Here is an 18,355-nt window from a genome sequence, read left to right as displayed (position 1 = left end):
CTGTACTCGGCACGAAGGATGTCGGCGGCTCCTGGGCATGATTCAGCTGGAGATCAGCATCTTCCAGGAGCAAAACTTTAAATACAGAAATATTATTTTATTTTAAATAGCCAACAAAGCTTTCCATGCTTCCAGACCGTATAGAAACCGTATTTATCTACCCAGGGGTGCCTCAAAATTAAAGATTTAGCTACTACACGGCCGTTTGCTGAAGCATCTCCCTTCCCCTATACGTTTGTAAAGCTTTTGGGGATTTTAACAAAAAATAATGCAAATTAACAGAGATAACAGTAGTTTTTCTCAGTCACGGGGGGGGGGGGGGGGCTACAGGAAGCCCGGAGCAAGGTTTGCCCAGACCTGGCATGACCCAGTGGGTTTCGCCTGCGGTTTTGCTTTGGCATCACGTCATCCCCCGACCGTTTCCCTATTCTGGGAGGTTTTACATCCTTTATTTGTGGCTTTTTTTTTTTTTTGGGGGGGGGGGGGAAGGGACGGGGGGCCCCACAATTTTATCACCTCAGCACAACCGGGAATGCAAAACGCCACATGCAAAAATTTGTCCATGCTTCCCCATGCAACGAGATATACAAAAACGGGGTGCACCCTCCTGCTGTGGCCCGCCCGCCCCCCCGCTGGAGCTCCATGCACAGCCCCCCCCCCCCAAGGAAATCCCACCTGCTCCGGACCCTGCAACCCATCACACTCCCCCCACCCTCGTGCAAAACGATGCCAGGAGCTTCATCCCCAGGGAAAAATGGGTGCAACCCCCCCCCAAACAGCCCACCACACCAGGGCGATGGTGTATGTGAACCCCCATAAGCAGCCCCCCCATCCTCTGTGGGGGGAATCTGGGGGTGCAAACTCCCATGAGCAGCCCACCCCAGTGCAATGGGGTATGTGAACCCCCACAAGCAGCCCCCCCATCCTCAGTTAGGGGAATCTGGGGGTGCAAACTCCCACCAACAGCCCCCATACCCCCCCCCCCGTGGGAGGAAGCAGGGGGTGCACCCCCACCCCAGTGCAACTGGGCATCCAAATCCACACCTGCAGCACCCACATCCCCTGTGGGGGGAGCCAGGGGTGCAAACCCCCACCTGCAGCCCCCCATGGGAGGAAATGGGGAGTGCAAACCCCCACCAGCAGCCCACCCCAGGGCAACTGGGCATCCAAACCCACACCTGCAGCCCCCTGTAGGAGGAAGCAGGGGGGCACACCCCCATGAGCAGCCCACCCCAGTGCAATGGGGTGTGTGAACCCCCATAAGCAGCCCCCCCCCCCATCCTCTGTGGGGGTAATCTGAGGGTGCAAACTCCCACTAACAGTCCTCCACCCCCACCGTGGGAGGAAGCAGGGGGTGCAAACCCCCCCCAGGAGCCCACCCCAGCACAACTGGGCATGCAAAACTCCATCTGCAGCCCCCCTACCAATCGTGGGGGGTATCAACACCCAGGAGCAGCCCCCTCCGGGGCAACTGGGCCTCTGAACCCCCACCTGCAGCCCCCCCCGTGGCGGGAAACAGGGGGTGCAAACTCCCCAAGCAGCCCACCCCGGGGCAACTGAGCATACAGACCTCCACCTGCAGCCCCCCCCCCCCCCGGCCCCCGTGGGGGGAGCCAGGAACCGCAAACCCCTACGAAGAGCCCACCCCCATGCAATGGGGTGTGCAAACCCCCACCACCTGCAGCCCCCCCGGGGAGCAAACGGGAAGTGCAAACCCCCATGAGCAGCCCACTCCGGGCCAACGGGGCCTGCGAACCCCCACCTGCAGCCCCCGCCCGGGGGCATACACCCCTGCAGCCCCCGCCCGGGGGCATACACCCCCCCCACCCCCCGCCGTGTAACCGGTCACGCAACATCCCCCCCACGGCCCCCGCACGAAACGCCACGTGCAAAGCGCCGCTTGCAGCATCCCCCAGCCCCCGTGTATCCCCCCTCCCCTCCATAGGAATCTCCCCCCCCCCCCCCCGTAGGACCCCGCCACCCGCAACCACCCCACCGCCACGTGCGCCGGCGGAGCGCGCGCGTTCCCGCCGCCCCGCTCCCGCCCCGCGCGCACAAAGAGAAACCCCGCCTCCCTTCCCCGCCTTTAAAAGGGCCGCCGTCAAGACGGGCAGCTCGGCCAGCCAATCGCCGTCTGCCCCCCGCGGTGCGGCGGGACCAATGAGAGACGCGGAGGCGCGGAGGAAGCCCCGCCCCGGGGCGGGGCCGTGGCGGCGGGAGGGGGCGCCATGCGCCATGTCATGGAGGCTCAGTGTGCGGGCGGCCATTGACGGGGCCGGAGCTGCGCGGCTGCCCGCGGCGTTCCCTTTCCCGTTCCAGTTTCCCTCACGCTTCACTCCCGGCGGCGGCGGCGGCCGCCCCGGCACCGGCAGCGACCCCCGCGGCGGCCCGGCCGCCCTCCCTCACCACTGCGGAGCCGCGGGAGGGGGGTGGCGATGGAGATGAAGAAGCGCATCACTCTGGAGTTGAGGAACCGGGCCCCCGAGAAGGTGAGGGGCGGTGGGGCGGGCGGGCCGCGTTCCCCCACCACCACCTCCCCTCCACCCCGCACCGGGCCGCCGCCTGGGCCCCAGCGGGGCCCGGCACGAATCTGGGTCAGCCGGTGGCGCAGGAGCCCCCGCGGGGCGCGGGCGGCGCTTCCGGGCCCCGGGGCGGGGGGCGGCGGGACCGGCGCTTCCCCCCCCCCTCCTCCTTCGCTCCCCCCCCCCCCCCTCCGTCCTCACCCATCCCGGTCCCTCCCTCTCCGCCCCCCGGGGGTGGCGGCGGGGAAGCGGGCGGCCCCCTCCTCCGGTCCTCCCCCCCCCCGTCCCCGCCCGGTAATCCCCTCCCGCCGGTCGCCTCCAACTTGGGAGCGCGGCGGGAGTAAACAGGTCACGGTGGCGGCGGGTCCGGGGTCCGGCCCTTCCCCGCCTCCCGCTTTTATTTAATTAATTTATATTTAAATTGATTTTGGTCCCTGTCCCTCCCCCCCCCCCCCTCCCTCGGTGGGGGGGTGGGGGGGGGTCGTGCCCATCCGGTTTAGGAGAGGGGTGTTCTCCCGCCGCCAACTTCCCCGTTTCTTAAGAAAAATGGGGGGGGGGGGGGGAAGAAAAAAGGGAGGGAAAAATGGAAAAAAAACTGGGAATTTTGGGGGCTGGCGCGGCCGGTCCCTCCCCCCCCCCCCCATCACCTCCCCCCGGGGGTGGGACCGTTCCCGTCCCCGCGGGGATCCCCCGGAGAGAAGCCTCCGGTGCCCCCGGGAGTAAAGTCCGGTGGCGTCGCTACTGACCCCCCCCCCCCCCCCTCCTCCCGGGGGTGTGTGTGTGTGTGGATTTTGGGGCAAAAAGTGGCTAAAAGTGTCGCTCGGACGGGATTCGGGTGAGTTTGACGGCGGCAGGTACCTGCGGGGGGGGATTCCTTCCCCCCCCCCGGGCCCGACGGTCCCCGCTCCTCCCCTGGCGGCTCCGCAAACTTCGTGCTGCTTCGGAGGGATCTTTTCTGATGGCAAAAATAGAAAAGAATAAAACAAATTTAGTTTTTTAGGTATCGTGGTCCCAGGTAGAACCACCCCCGTTTATTTATTTTATTTTCATTAATTCGACTTTTGTGTTAATTCTCTTTTATTCCGCTCTCTGAAATCACACCGTGTTTTTCGGGGGGGGGTGGGATTAGTTGGAAGAGATTTAACTCCAAAAAAGTAAAACGCTGCCGTTCGGAGGGTCTTTTTTATTTAAAATGTTATTATTTCAAAGCGTGGAGGGGGAAAGGAAAGAGTCGCCTCGTTAATGTCCTTGTTAATGAGTGGGATGTTCTGCTGGAGATAAAATAATTTAAAATTAATTGGCTGCTCCTCGTTACCGCTCCTCAAAGTCCGTGACCTGTATCGATTATCGAGTTGTTTTAGTGGCTTCGGCCTGAGGAAATTCTTTAATTGGGCTTAATTAACCCGCCGAACTAATGTGGAGCCCCAGAAGGTTTGGGGTTCGGGAAGAAATGGGATGGTTTTTATGGGTTGGAACACGCGGAATGAAATTATCAGAGTTTAGAAAGAAGTTAGAGGTTGGATTGTGCACCAGCGGAAGCTCTAAAAGCGTCGGTGAGTTACGTTTCGGGGTTAGATGGGGGGTTTTGCACAATTTGAAGCATCCTGAGGGGAAGGGAAGTCGTAACGTGCTTTAATTTTTATTCTCTGGGGGGTTGTCAGTGATTTCGGATCACAGCTGGCTCTAAATTTAACCCAAACGCACGTTGTGGTTCAGCTCAAGTGCGTGGGGGTTTTTTTTTTTGGCGCTCGTTAAGCTGACGAGCGGTTCGGTCTCCTTCTTCTCAAGGTGACGGAGTTGGTGCTCGACAACTGCCGATCCAGCAACGGTGAAATCGAAGGGCTGAATGATTCCTTTAAAGAACTGGAGTTCCTCAGCATGGCCAATGTGGAGCTGACGTCGTTGGCCAAGCTCCCCACCTTGAGTAAGCTCCGAAAGGTACGTCCTTCTTGCTCACGGGCTCTTGGAGAAGTCAAAAGTCCTGGGTGACAACCCGTGGTTGCGCCTTTTGGTGCTGGTGGTTGACCTGGCATGGGCTGATGGTGCGTTGGGAGATGGCCAGGCCTGAAAAAATGATTATTTTTCTTAATATTTGAAGTTTTTGGGGCTACCTCCATTTAATTATGGCCAAGTTGGGCTTGACCAATGACTCTAAGGACAGGAAGTAATTGGTTATTAAATATGTGAAGGTTGGCCAATGTCTCGTGGTGGGCAACGGGCTGTTGGGTTGTTTCCAACTGGTGAGGTTGAGGGACTGGTTTTGCTGTAACTTGGCAGCAGTGGGTGGCACTTGATGATCTCGGAGGTCTCTTCCACCCTAGACGATCTCCAAAGGTCTCCTCCAACCTAAACCATCTCCAAAGGTCTCTTCCACCCTAAATGGTTCTATGATTCTACGTTGCGCGTCATTGGCAGAGTCAAGACTTGCAGCGAATCCCAATGTCGTGTGTTTTACTAAAAATTTAGGTATCCAAACCCGTGAGATTTTTAACGAGTATTTTATAATTCTCCATATAAACTCAAAGAAACTCTTTGCCGACCAAAGCGATGATACAACTGGGACTTGTGAACTTGGGGGGGGGGCTCTTCAAAAGTGTCCAACTTTGGGATTAAACCAGTCAATTAAAGGGAGAACGATTAAAAATGACTCTAATGGTGAGAATCCAACCGTTCGATGACGTCATTTGTTTTCCGTGTAACAGTTGGAGTTGAGCGACAACATCATTTCAGGAGGCCTGGAGGTCCTCGCGGAAAGATGTCCAAATCTCACATATCTAAATCTAAGCGGCAACAAAATCAAAGATCTCGGCACTGTGGAAGCTCTTGTAAGTACAAAGGGAGGGGGGGAGCCTGATGGAAAATTTAAATTCAATAAATACTGGTTTTTATCAGGAATAAATTCAATTTTTTTGGCGATGGAATGGTACAAACTCAGGTGTAAGGGCTGCGTTGGAGGGGTTTTTCCAAGGATGGTCTAGAAACAGGAAAGTGGCGGGGGGGGGGGGGTTGAATTAGTGCGATGGAAGAAATAAAGTACAAAGAGCGTGGTGTGTTCTCGCTGCCCATCTTCCTTTTCAGCTGAAAGGCACGAGAAATAAAATTTCTTCCCTGTTTTATGTTCTATATATATATTTTTTTTTTTTTTACATATTGGGTATCGCGGTGTTTTAGCTCCGGCGATAATTCCACTTGGCCCCCGCTTGATTAACTCAACGTCACGGTTGTTAAGAGACAGCGCTTGTTCAACGTAGGGCTGTAAAATTCCCTCGGTGGTCGGAGCGGGATGGACTGAAGAAGAGATTTATTTTTAAATTTTTTTTTTTTTTTGGAGCTTCTGGTTTGTCTTTGAATTAAAAGTAACCCAAGTTCCGTCCTGTTTATCCTCTCACCTTGGCTGCTTAAGGTGCGGTTTGTCTAATAAGCAACTCGTTAAACTCCGCGGTGATTAGTTACGGGCGTTTGGGGCAGTCGGTCGGGAGCAGGGAGGGAGGTGACAGCACCCGGCGCCACCTCGTCTCTGCACCCGCTTTTCTGTCTGATTATCAAAATCCTTAAAAAAAAATAATAAAATATTAAAGTATATATTAAAATATATTAAGATATATTTTTTTAAAACCACTCGTAAAGATTCTTCGTCTGCTTTAACGGCGCTTTAACCCAGCAGACAATAGAGCAAATAAAGCCGTTAGAGTGCTCTATAGAAGAAATATTTTAAATTATTTAGATTTTAGGTGCTGGCCAAGCCAAAGTGGCTCCTTCTGTAGCACGTAGAGTCTGGCAAGTGAGAAAAATCACCTTTATTCCAGGTGAAAAATCACCGTCGGTTGTTTAGTCCTTATCATTCATAAAGCAAACTCCGTGGCGGGGTTAAATCCTACCCGCTGCCTCTTGCTTGCTCCTTGTGAGATGTGGCTGTAATTAAATTAAACTATTCACCGAAAGGCTGCTGGGTTTGGTAAGTTTTTGCCCACGATTGAACAAAAATGGGCAACGGGAACAAAAAAAGCAAAGCCCAGGCAGTGCCTGGTGGCCCGGCGCTTGGAGGATGCGTTGGGCGAGTGGGGTTGGTCTGGAAAAGCCCTTCCAGCAGGAGCTCCGGCTGCTTTTTGAACTAAAAAGCTTTTTAACTGAAGTTCGTATTTAAGCGGGAGCAAAATGTTAACTAGAAAAGAAGGGATTGGGAGAAAATAAACTCTGTAGCCGGTTCTGTGGTTACCCGGCTTTGGGCCGTGACCGCGCTGTCGCTTGAAGTATCGCATCAAGAAATAAGAGGGGGGGGAAAAAACCCATCCTTTTTCATATTATTTTTAGCAAAATCTCAAAAACTTGAAGAGCCTTGACCTGTTCAACTGTGAGATTACAAACCTGGAGGATTACAGAGACAGCATTTTTGAGCTGCTTCAGCAAATCACGTACCTGGATGGATTCGATCAGGAGGATAACGAGGCACCGGACTCGGAAGACGACGACGATGAGGGTAAATTTCTAAATAAAACCGTGGACGGAAGGAACGTGCTGTAATAACGATGGAAATGCGTGGGGGGGGGGGGGATATAGTGATTTTTTTGAATATTTTAGCACCATTTTATGCTCTTATTTTTGTAGAATTTGTTGGTGTTAACACACCGATAGAGAAGGAAAACTCCTCTCGGAGGGTTTGAGTGTTCTTGCCTTCCAAGCTGAAGGAAATTCGACTAAAGATGATGGTGCAAAGATAGAAATATTCTCAAAATAAGTTGTTGCCAGTGGTGAAGCCCTTTGGGAGGACTGAATGATGCAAAGCGAGGGGGCAAACACGTTATTTTGTAGGAAAAAATATAATTTAACTGGTTTTTGTAACGGCTTCAGCCCCACGCTTAAGTATAACGCAATTTTTTGTTCAAAAGATGTATATATAGTTCCTTTAATCCATGAATGACACGCTGAAAGCCCTTCAGAGAAAAAAAACCCAACCATCCCAAATGTGTTAGCGAATACGCTGGGCTGTTGTTAAGATGGATGTGTAAATATCCCCACAAATAACGGGCGAGATTCGGGCTGTCGCTGTTTAGGAGGGAGGTTTCTCAAGTGGCTTCTCGGTGCCGTCGATGATGAGCCGGAGCTGCCGCCGTCGGGTCGTGGCTCTCGAGGGGCTGCTGCCGAGCGCTCGGACACAGCGGGGTTTGGAACTGAGCGAAGGCCAAATAGTTGATCTTCAGAATGTGAAAATAAATCCAATATTTGAGAAGAGTTTAATAGGTTATTAAACTTGAAAATGAATTTAAGTGTTAAACCACCTCCTCGTTTCTTGTAATTGGTTTAAGGAACCTGTGAAAGGGATGAAATGCTCCAGACACAGAAATGGAGCATCTCTTTGGAACCGCAGCTGTTTCAGAGTTACTAGTTAGGGATTAAATTAGGTACAGGTAATATGTTCAGCTAGTTTAACTTTAAATATTTTAAGGTTTGAGTCTATAGAGAAGCCTCTCTCCCCTTCCCCTGACTAACTCGGCTCCCTGCAGGAGTTTCCATACGTGGCTGCTTCAGGCGTTGAGAATTCTGCCCGAGATTTGCGATGTAGAAGCATCAGTAGCCTTTCTTCAGGGGGAAAAACTGTAAATATTAACTTGATTAAAATCTTGCTTGCTTCCCAAATGTTACCTGCATTTAAAAAAAAAATTAAAGCCCCCCAAACTCTTCTGGAAAAGAAGTTAAAATAGCTTGGCCTGACGTATACAAACTTGTGTAAAGAGGAGTTAATAAAACTTAACTTTTAGCGTATCTAAAGCTTATCCTGCATTTCAGAAGGAGATGAAGATGACGATGACGAAGATGAGGATGAAGCTGGTCCTCCAGGAGAATACGAAGAGGAAGACGATGAAGATGACGGAGGTTCAGATTTGGGGGAAGGTGAAGAGGAGGAGGAAGTCGGTCTTTCCTACCTGATGAAAGAAGAGATTCAGGTAAAGTCGATAAATTCTGCCAAATCTAAGAAATGAATTAAAATCGCCTACAGCCCCGTGTTAATTGAGTCGTGTAGGCGCAGAGTGCGCAAATGCAGTGAGAGATTTTAGAGAGGATGCTGCTGTCGCTGAAATACGGAGTAGAAGGTGAGTTGGGAATCAGCCAGGAGCACCTTCCCGGGCCTTGGTTTGTTTTTATCCCATACCTGAATAATACACATTAAAGTAAAATAAATTAATTTATTCTGGAAACCCAAAGAAAATACCCTGCTCTTGCGAAAGAAGATAATGAAGTAGCGACAAGTTACCAATACTTCAAAACAAATCGAATAAAGGAAAAGTCTATGTTTTTGCTGTAATAAACGGTCGGTTTTTTTACCCCGCACTCGCTTGAAAATGTTCTTAGGGGCGGTGGAAAAAGGCCCACGGGATGTTTCAGGTCGCCAAAAAGCAAATAGAGGAGCATTAAGGAAATACACCCATTTTACAAGGTTATTAATGCAAACTGGTCATGCCTAAATGCTTCTTGGACGGAAGTAAAACCCAGGAGCCCTGACTTAGTGCTTTTTTAGGGTTTCAGAGGGAGAAGGCGTCTGGGGTGGGTTTTGTGTGAGCAGCTCACACGTTTCACATCAAATAAACCCTGTCGACATCACTTCATTACTGTTAATTTTGATAAGAATTTACATCCCATCAGCTGTGTGTGGAAAATCTTGAGCTAAATTCTTCGGTTTTGGTCATTTTTTTCTTGTAACCAGCGCTCACGTGATCTGTTTAGAAATCACCTGCCTTAATACGCTGAATTCAGAGGTAATGGCTGTAACACAATTAATTAAACTAAAACTAAATAAGTCAATCTATTCTGAAGCCAAAACCTCAGAGAGAGTTCTTTGGAAAATGAACAATATGTGACTAGGAAGAATATCAGGGAATTAATCGTGTGTGGTCGTTAGTTTATGTGTATGCCCTGCCCATTGGGTGGGAATCCATGCTCCAGTAGAGGTTGGGGGTGACCTGCTGGAGAGCAGCTCTGAGGAGAAAGACCTGGGAGTCCTGGTGGACAACAGGATGCCCAGGAGCCAGCAATGGGCCCTGGTGGCCAAGGAGGCCAATGGCATCCTGGGGGGCATCAGGAAGAGTGTGACCAGCAGGTGGAGGGAGGTCATCCTCCCCCTCTGCTCTGCCCTGGGGAGGCCCCACCTGGAGCACTGGGACCAGTTCTGGGCTCCCCAGTTCCAGAAGGACAGGGAACTGCTGGAGAGGGTCCAGCAAAGGGCTACGAGGATGATGAGGGGCCTGGAGCATCTCTCTGATGAGGAAAGGCTGAGGGACTTGGGGCTTTTGAGTCTGGAGAAGAGAAGGCTGAGGGGGGATCTGATCAACACCTGGAAATACTTCAAGGGTGGGTGTCAGGAGGATGGGGCCAGGCTTTTTCCAGTGGTGCCCAGTGACAGGACAAGAGGGAACGGGCACAAACTGGGACAGGGGAAGTTCCATCTGAACATGAGCAACCTGGTCTGGTGGGATGTGTCCCTGCCCAGGGCAGGGGGGTTGGAACTCGATGATCTTTAAGGTCCCTTCCGACTCTAACCATTCTATGATTCTATGAGGAGGAACTTCTTTCCTCTGAGGGTGGCAGAGCCCTGGAAGAAGCTGCCCAGAGAGGTGGTTGAGTCTCTGGAGACATTCAAACCTTCCTGGACACATTCCTGTGGGACCTGCTCTGGGTGACTCTGCTCTGGTAGGGAGTTGGACTGGGTGATCTTCAGAGGTCCCTTCCAACCCCATAGCATTCTGTGAATTTTCACCCTTCTGGTGCTGGTGCAACAAAAGGAGATGCCGAGTTTTTATTTTGCGTTCATTTAGGTTTTCACTTTTTCACTGGTTACATGAGCCTGTGGGTAAAATTCCATCCGGCAGATGGATATAAAAATCAGACTTTCAGTTTGTCTTCAAGGCTTGATGCGGTGCTGGGAGAGCAGAGATCTCGCACCACTGTTTAATTTTCCTGATTGTTAATTGGTTTACATTTTTCAGCTATCAGCTTTGAAAAAAACAAGGAGGAAAAAAAACCCCGACAACTTAATTCATTTTCCACAGAAACAATAATTTTGTGAAGATATTAATTGTTCTGCTTTCTCCTGTCTTTTCTCCGTGGTTAAGAGGAAAACTGAAGCTGTTTGTTGTTTCACTTTGCCATCGTGGCCTTTTCAAGTTATTTTTTGCAATAATTTAACTCTTGAGCTGGCGTAAGGTAGCGATAAGTGGGGAAAAACAAGGAACTGAGAATCCGGGGCCAGATAATGCCCTGGCCGGGGTGATTAAACCTCCGCCTGTCCTTGTACAGATTTCCAGTAACAGAAAGTAAATGGGGAATGTGACCTCTGAGCAGAGTAACTGGGATTTTCTGAAGTTTGCTCGGGATCAGTGTGCAAGAAAAAAACTTAAATAAACAGCAATTTTAAAAGTATTTCCCACTTTTTGTAAAGGATGAAGATGATGACGATGACTACGTTGAAGAAGGAGGCGATGAGGAGGAAGAAGGTAAGTTCTCAAGTTACTAAAGTTGTGACCAAACCAGTAGATTCTTTATAATTCTTCAATTTTGCAAGTTTGGGACGTGCGCTGTAAATAAATCGCTGCTTGGCTGGTGTGTTGCTGAAGGTGTGGGAGGTATTTTAGGATCAGTTTAGGCAAGAGCTGGAGCAGGCAGTAAAGTAGCTCTGCAGTATTTGATATTTTTGTTTTGTGTCCGCTCACTTGTAAAATAAATAAAAAAAAAAGAAGAAATGACAGTTTTCAAAGCCTCTTGTTGAAGGAGTTTTCTCAAAGAAAGATGCTGTGTCTCCTACACGGTTAGAAATTTTAATTTTCCAACACGGGAGAGGAGAGAGACTCTTCCTTATACCTTGCAAGTGTTATTTACATACATTTAAAATACTTTGTTTAATGCACCAGTGGCAAAACCCCGGCAGGAGCTGCTGGATTTTTTCCCTTTATTGAGCTGAAAGCGACTTCCCCGGTAAAACTTTCTCCAGAGGCAAACTGGGCCCAGTATCCCGTCGAACGGCTTTGCTGGGGAGCCCAGTCAGGATTTTTTCCATCTAGTCTTTTTAGCAATGGTTGGAACTTCATTTCGTAAGTTACTATTTTCATGTCAGACACATGCATAATAGTTAAAAGCTTGCAAAATATAAAAAAAGCAGGTGTGCGTGGTCCATCCTGCTGTAAGACGGTGCAGGATATCGAGTGTCTGGAACCCACGTGGAAGAGGTGATGTTCTTGCTGTTCCTTGAGTACTTTTTCATAAAACAACTTTTTATTTTATCGTTTTCGATAGTTTAAAAAGGACCCGCAAGGAGTTAAGATGGGACAAACGTCTCGCTCATTCTTTTTCCCACCTCGTTTGAGGTTTCCAGGCGTTCAGGGTAGGGACCAGCCTTATGTCCGATGCTCCTACTCTGTTCTGGACGGAACAGAGTTCCACGGGAACAGAAGTTGCGCTTGTTCTGGGTGCAGAAATGGGCGCACTCTGATCTGTGGGTGCCTTAAGTTGTGTGCCTCTGTGTTAAGATGAAGACACCAGTTAGAACTCCCCTGTTATAACCCCTCAATGGTTGCTAAAGTCCATTTAAAAAAAATTATCAAGCTTCATCTTAAAATTAGCTGTTTTTTCCTCTGTACTTTTCTCGCTAAGACTCTCCAAGAACTTCTCTTTTCTCATGGTTGGGAACTCTGTACTCATCCTTAAACTATCCCTAGCAGCAAAGTTCTGGATTAATCCTGAAGTCTGTGTGAACTCTAGAATTCTAGAATTTCTCACCAGACTCGTTCCCATCTCGTCTGGACGTTTGGCTTCATGGGGCAGTTCTTGGAGATGTATCTCGCACTTGAAAAAACTGAAATTCTGAAGTAGTAAAGCTAATTCTTGGCTCTTTACAAAGGCAGCCTTTGAATCTCTTAAAGACAAGAAAGCAGGCGGTCGGGATGGGTAATTAGCCAGGAAATGACTGCTGGAAAAGAAATCTATTAGATTGGACAAAATTGCATTTCAGGATTTCACCACAAGAGCGCATAGTCCACTGGGTGAATTAAGCATATTTCTAAGAATAAGCTCAAAGATGTTTATGCAAGATGCTTGTGTCAGTCTGTCGCTGGGGAGAGAGAAACCGCCGGGTTTGGGGCAGGGCGTGTGCAACTTTGCACAACTAAAGTCAGGGGGGTAGAAAAGCATCATTTCTGGTTTAGTCCTTAAATATATCACAGAATCACCTTTTTATAAATCTATTTCATGTCAATAATTCCTGTATGGAATATCACAGGCTTAGCTTGGACTGAGTTTAATATGACCTGCACGAATTATGCAGAGCAATGTAAACTGATTTTTTTTTTGTTTGTTTGAGATGTTACAGCGGGGAATGCGTTAAGGACAAACCAATCCTAATTTATTTCAATTACCTTTTCTAAAGTCTAACGTTGTATTGATGATGTCTGAGCAGAACGTAATGGGGTGTCTCCGTACCTCTCTTCCTTAGCAGAGGGCATCCGAGGGGAGAAGAGGAAACGAGACCCTGAAGACGAAGGCGAGGAAGAGGAGGATTAATTTGTTATAGACACAAGTAGGACCAGACTCTTTTAAGTTCCAGAATACGCAATAGTGATTATGCAGATCTGTATGTCTCCATGTACCATAGATGTCCCTACAGAAGATAATATGTTAACTTTTTATAGGAGAAGTGTGGTTTTACTATTCTTGCCCTTTTTATCATTCCAAATAAGATATAATAGCCTGGTAGTGAACCTATATGTAGAAAACAATTTTCAGCCCTATAATTACTGAAGCCATTGTCAAGTTTCCCCGTTCCCCCCTAGATTTTTATTTGGAGCTCTTTAATTTCATACAAGCTTGCTGTGTCGGTCATCGTTAGCCCGGAGTTAAAACACCCTTTTCACATGGGTTTAATATTGTGAATTTCCTTGGAGATTTTAAAGTTTTTTATACTTAAAAAGCTGAACTCAAAAATACTAGATGGCAAATTCTAGTCGCTTTTCAATGAGATGCTGAGTGGAGTCTTGAGTTTACCAGGGATTGTATTTGAAACTGACAACTAGATTCCACCTTTATTTCAGCTTTTTAAAAGGTGATTCCTGTAATAATATATATATTTTTTTTTTTAAGTCTTCTATCCATTTTCTGTATTACATTGTAAAGCCTAAATGGGTTTCAGAAGATGTGGGGGTTTTTTCCCTGCTTGTTGAGCTGTTCGGTGTTTGCTGGAGCATTCACTAAATACCTTCAAGAAGGTATCTCGGCAAACGGAAAGGGTAAAATCTGTAAATTTTCTCCAAAAGACACAGTCATTGCAGGTATTAACGAAAGCAAATAACGTGTAGTTGTAAAGCATTTCGCTAGGAAGTCTGTGTTAAACTTTCACTCACTTCGCTCTTGCATCGTCATTTTGGGAATTCTGCAACAATCATGGTGTTTGGCTAGAAAATATATGCATTTCTAATGCAGAAGTTTAACGGGTAACTCCTTCAAGCACATTTTTTTTTTTCATACAACCCTCCCCCTTCCCCTTACAGAATCATTGAAGGGGGAAAGATGAACAGAAAGAAGTTAAGTCTTTCTTCCCAGGTCACCTTTGAAACTTTGAAAAAAAATCTGGTTGTAGGCAAAACATCCGAGTTGGTGTATAATACTAGTGAATAGTTTAGGGTTTTTTTTTTTTATATGGAATGGCTGCAGAAACTTGTGGGTGGAAGTCCAGGGGACGTGCAGAGGAGCTTTTTTTTTTATTTTTTTTTTTTTTCTAGCAGTCTGATTGTGGCCACCAGGTCTTTAATAATTCTGCCCAGAGGGATTCGTGTTTGAGCCACCGCGAAACAAGTTCAGCCACAGAGCATTCCTCTCTCAGCCGTGATTTGGACTTTTAAAACAGTCGTCGTTCTTCCTCTCAAAACTAATTTCCATTGTTTCACGTAGGTACTGAACCAAATATCACACACAGCTTTATTCAAGAGACTTATTTTTATATCTGTCTTGGCTGACGATAGCTGCCATTAAACTGGGGGAGACACCCAGGGTGGGGAAGAGGGGAGATTCTTGGACCCTAATTAAGAGTCAGTCGCCCGTAGGTGGGTTCCCTGTCGATATTTAATAGGTATTTCACACACTAGCAGACTTTAAAAGTGACTCCCGGCTCTTAAATCAAGGTTAGATACTGCAGGGTTGAAGTTCTGCAAAGCCCAGTTTCTTGTATGTGTGGGGTTTTTTTTTCCCTCCCCCTTCCCCAAATAGAGCCTTAAATCCGAGTTTCTCCCGTAGCTGTAAAGCAGAGCCGGCCCTTGGAGGCGAGTCAGGCTTGGAAATGAACTGACTTAACACGGGAGGGGGGGTGTGTTGCAATTTTTTTAACGAATTATCTGTAAAGACACTAGAAAAGTAGCGGTAAAACTACATTTGCGACCCCGATCTTTTAAGTTCCTGTGTTTGTGTATGAATACTGAATGACTAGAACCTGTAGGTAGGTGCACATCCTGTCTTCTCCTGGAGGCTCTGTGTTCCAGGCAGTTGCTTTCTGCTCAGCTTTGAGATAGAAAAGTGGCTTTTCCCATCTTTTTGGCTTTTTTTTTTTTTTCTTTAAGTCTCGGCGAATGGTTGAAACCTCTTATTTATAAGCGCGTACTTTGAAGTACCTCATAGTCAGGGTTTTCCTTAAACTGTCTTTTACTGACGCATATAAAATTAGTTATAAATGGGGAAAAATTTCTATTTTGATGGATTAAAATTGAGTACCGGTGGTGTCGCAGTAAGCGAGTCCAATTTCGACATCGGATGAGCTAATTGGAAGAGAATAAACTCGGAAAGGGGATTCGCGGACCTGCCCTAGGACAGCAAGACTTTACCCTTCCTTAAAAAAAAAACAACCTGCAGGGTCGGGCAACAGCCGCTACGGCTAAAAAAAAATCTGAGCCTCGCACTAAACTTCCCAAAAAACCTTTTGTCTTTTCCTCAGCGTCACCCTCTCAGTCGAGTTTCCTATTTTGTCAGCTTGGCATGCCATTAAAACAGCATAGCATTTTTTTTTTTTTTTTTAAAAAAAAAAGAATAAAAAATAATACAGAGCCTCCAGATAACTTTTGAAACTTTTTTGCTTGGTGGGTGGTCTTTTCATGCAAAATATGTAAGGGTGGGTTTTATATTTTGTAGAGGTTTTTGTCCTATTTTAATGCTCTTTGTATGGCAGTATGTATATAGTGTGTTTCGGTTCCTTATTATCAAACTCTTTCCTTAAACTTTGGAGTAACTGATTTTGTGCAACTGTGTTTTGAATAAAGCCATGACAGTGTTAAATTAAAGAAAACAACCCTGCAGCACTCTTCGGATAATTTTTAGTTGTAACAAAAACATGTTTCCTCCCCACGTGTGCTGTAAATTTTAAATTAAAAAAAAAAGTTTTCAAACGGAATTATTTCAAATAAATTGAGACTATTGTATTGGATTACTTCTTTTAGCGTGTCCAGCTGTGAAAATGTAGGATTTCTTAAGGAATGGAGTAAGAGGTGATTGTTCTTTCCTGGTATCTCTTAGTTATTGGGGAAACCTGTAGAATTGTGCATCTTCCTGGGGCTCTGCAAGTCTGGCAGAAACAAAAATTAAAATTACATTTTGCTTTTCATAAACGCCTAACAGCCCTAGCTGCAAGTCTAATGCTGTCCTTTTTAAGCAGTTTATGTGGATCGCTCCTCGTTGGAGAACAATGTTTTAAAAAAAAGCTGATTCTCCCATAGAGCTAGACATAGCATTGTTTTTATTTTGGGATTAGGCCAGTGTTCTTGGCAAAAATCCCCTGGATGCACTTGAGAAAGCGAGTAGCTAAACAGGCTTTTCTTCTATTAGATGAATGATTAGCCAAGAAATGGGTGGTGGTTTTCTGGGATTTTTTTTCCTTTTTTTTTTTTTTTAAGTGTGGGGAGAAATTGCCTTTCCCTCTAAAGCCCCCTCACTCCCTATGCACCTATTTGCCCACTGGAGTGAGACCAAATGGGGAACCTGAGATTTAGGATCGTTGTTAACAGAAAGTTTAGTCTACCTTTTGGGGATAGTGGTGGGTTTATGTTAAGGAAAACCAGGCTCTTCCATTCTGGTACATGCATAGCCAAGGAGACGAGAGGAAATTCAGTGCTGTGTAGGCATGTCTTCAAAAATCAGGAAAAACTTGAGGTGTGGGCTGAAGGGTTCCTGAGCTTGTTCTGTTGGGAGGCGAGCAGCTTGTCATGACCTGCCATAAGCCACCTCTCTCCCTGCCACAGCCTGGCCGTCTCTCTCTGGGTTTCAAACACACCTTCTGCTGCTGCAGATAAACCATCCGTCCGGCTCCCGGAGGCAAGACGCTCCCCCACGGCTGGAAGATGGGCTGGTTCCCTGCTCCCACTGAGGGAAGCCAGCTAAATAAGCGCCCCAGACTGCTGTCTCCAGCGGAATCCCATGGGCTCTGCCGTCCTCCATTTTGTCGCAGGGAGGGGAAACCCTGCTGGCGGGCAGCCGCGCGGCTTCCTCCTTCCTTCTCCTCCTCCTCTCGGAGCTTTTGTCTTTTGTTGCCCCTTCTTTCTCTTTCCCGCCCCTCTTGGCCCTTATCACCCCCTTCCAGTTGAGCTGCTTCCCCTCCCCTTCCTTCCTCAGGGGTAGGGACGCCTCATGAGGCCGGTGAGTGCTGGGGGTGGGGATCCGCCATTTTACACCCCCTCCCCTCAGCGCCGCCTGAGGGGGCGCGCGGGAGAGAGCGGGAAACCGTTAGCCACGGGGTACCCCGACCCCGGGTAGCAGGGGCCGAGCCGGTCGCTGATTGGCTGAGATTTGCCGCAGTTCCGCCCCCCCCGCCCCCCTCACACGCCCCTCAACGGTCGTTCCCCAACGGTCGTTCCCCAGCGGCTCCTCACGGTTCCCGCCGCCTCCCCAGGGCTCCTCTCGCGTCCCCCCCCGCCGCGGATTCCCCCCTTCATGGCGGGCAAGCCTTGAGTGCTGGCGGGGAGCAGCGCCCCGTGAGGTGAGGAGAAGGAATCTCCCAAGAAAGGCCTTCATTTCCATCCCAAACCAGCCTCTGCCTGCCCGTCTGCCTCCCCCCGCCCCTCAGGAGGGGCTTTTCCTGTCAGTTGGGAGCTTTTTGTGCCGCTGGTGGGGGGTGAAAAGCAGAATGTGGTTCCGAGTCCAAACGGGGGGGGGGAAACGCCAAAACCCTAATCCCAAAGGTTTTTCACAACGTCATCCGTGAGAAAGGATAAGTTTAGCTGGACTTTGGTACGAATGCTCAGCATGAAAACGTGAAGAAATTCTTCCCTAGTTAAAACCTGGTCGTTGGAGAACTCTTTCAAAATCACAAGCGTGTATTTTCAGGCAGCTTGTGGTGCAATGTAGTTCCTGTGGCTGTCCCCCAAATTTATCCAGCTCTCCCAAGGAAACCCGGCACAGTTACCAGCCAAATATCCCTGTTTCTCACCTGGTTCCCCACAGTAGCTATTGCCTAATTCCAGGTAAATCTGATGCAGTCCCAGGAAGGGATTTGGGGGACCTTTTCGTGCCCGCAGGTGCCTGGGTGGAGGGGAGCAATGGTGCGGGTGCCCCCGCGGAGGGAAGGCGTAATGAACTTGGCTCTTCCTTAGAGGTAATAAGCTTGGCTCTTCCTTAGAGAGCGGGGCAGGGATTTGAACGTGGGATTCTGGAAATCCGGTTTTGCTGGTTGTGTTTCTCAGGAAACTCCTTGAGCTCTTGTTGCCTCTGCAGGTCCCATGTGGTGAAGAAACTGCTCCTGTGTTACCCCGTGGCTGGTAGCAGATGTCACAACCGCCCTGGTCACGCTTGTGCGCTCTCTTTAAACCTCCTAGGACAGG

At 48.5% G+C, this 18,355-nt stretch overlaps 1 protein-coding gene across 11 annotated transcripts; it reads left to right on the top strand.

The window, feature by feature from the left end:
* Positions 1-2,191: 2,191 nt before the first annotated feature.
* Positions 2,192-15,965, top strand: ANP32E (acidic nuclear phosphoprotein 32 family member E). 11 transcript variants are annotated; one of them, XM_074164637.1, is made up of 8 exons: positions 2,192-2,489; positions 4,311-4,460; positions 5,225-5,347; positions 6,834-6,999; positions 8,307-8,464; positions 10,954-11,008; positions 13,003-13,083; positions 14,282-15,965. In XM_074164637.1, the coding sequence occupies exons 1-7, from the start codon at positions 2,436-2,438 to the stop codon at positions 13,065-13,067; spliced, it is 771 nt and encodes a 256-aa protein (XP_074020738.1). In that variant the 5' UTR covers positions 2,192-2,435; the 3' UTR covers positions 13,068-13,083; positions 14,282-15,965. The 11 variants fall into 11 exon arrangements, with proteins under 11 accessions (XP_074020738.1, XP_074020734.1, XP_074020735.1 ...); XM_074164633.1 differs by having other exon boundaries at positions 2,197-2,489; positions 13,000-13,083; XM_074164635.1 differs by having other exon boundaries at positions 2,210-2,489; positions 8,310-8,464; positions 13,000-13,083.
* The last annotated feature ends 2,390 nt before the right edge of the window (positions 15,966-18,355 follow it).

Source organism: Numenius arquata, chromosome 27 (assembly GCF_964106895.1).
Source record: "Numenius arquata chromosome 27, bNumArq3.hap1.1, whole genome shotgun sequence".
Lineage (NCBI taxonomy): Eukaryota > Metazoa > Chordata > Aves > Charadriiformes > Scolopacidae > Numenius > Numenius arquata.
The sequence above is the reverse complement of the archived record's forward strand: the minus strand, read 5'-3'. Positions and strand labels throughout refer to the sequence as shown.

Bases quoted from the DNA above. Each gene is read 5' to 3' on its own strand.
- ANP32E (XM_074164631.1), top strand. From the start codon at position 2,436: ATGGAGATGAAGAAGCGCATCACTCTGGAGTTGAGGAACCGGGCCCCC. The intron at 8,465-10,953 runs GTAAAGTCGATA...CTTTTTGTAAAG, and splicing joins TGATGAAAGAAGAGATTCAG to GATGAAGATGATGACGATGA. The intron at 11,021-12,999 runs GTTACTAAAGTT...TCTCTTCCTTAG, and splicing joins GGAAGAAGGTAAGTTCTCAA to CAGAGGGCATCCGAGGGGAG.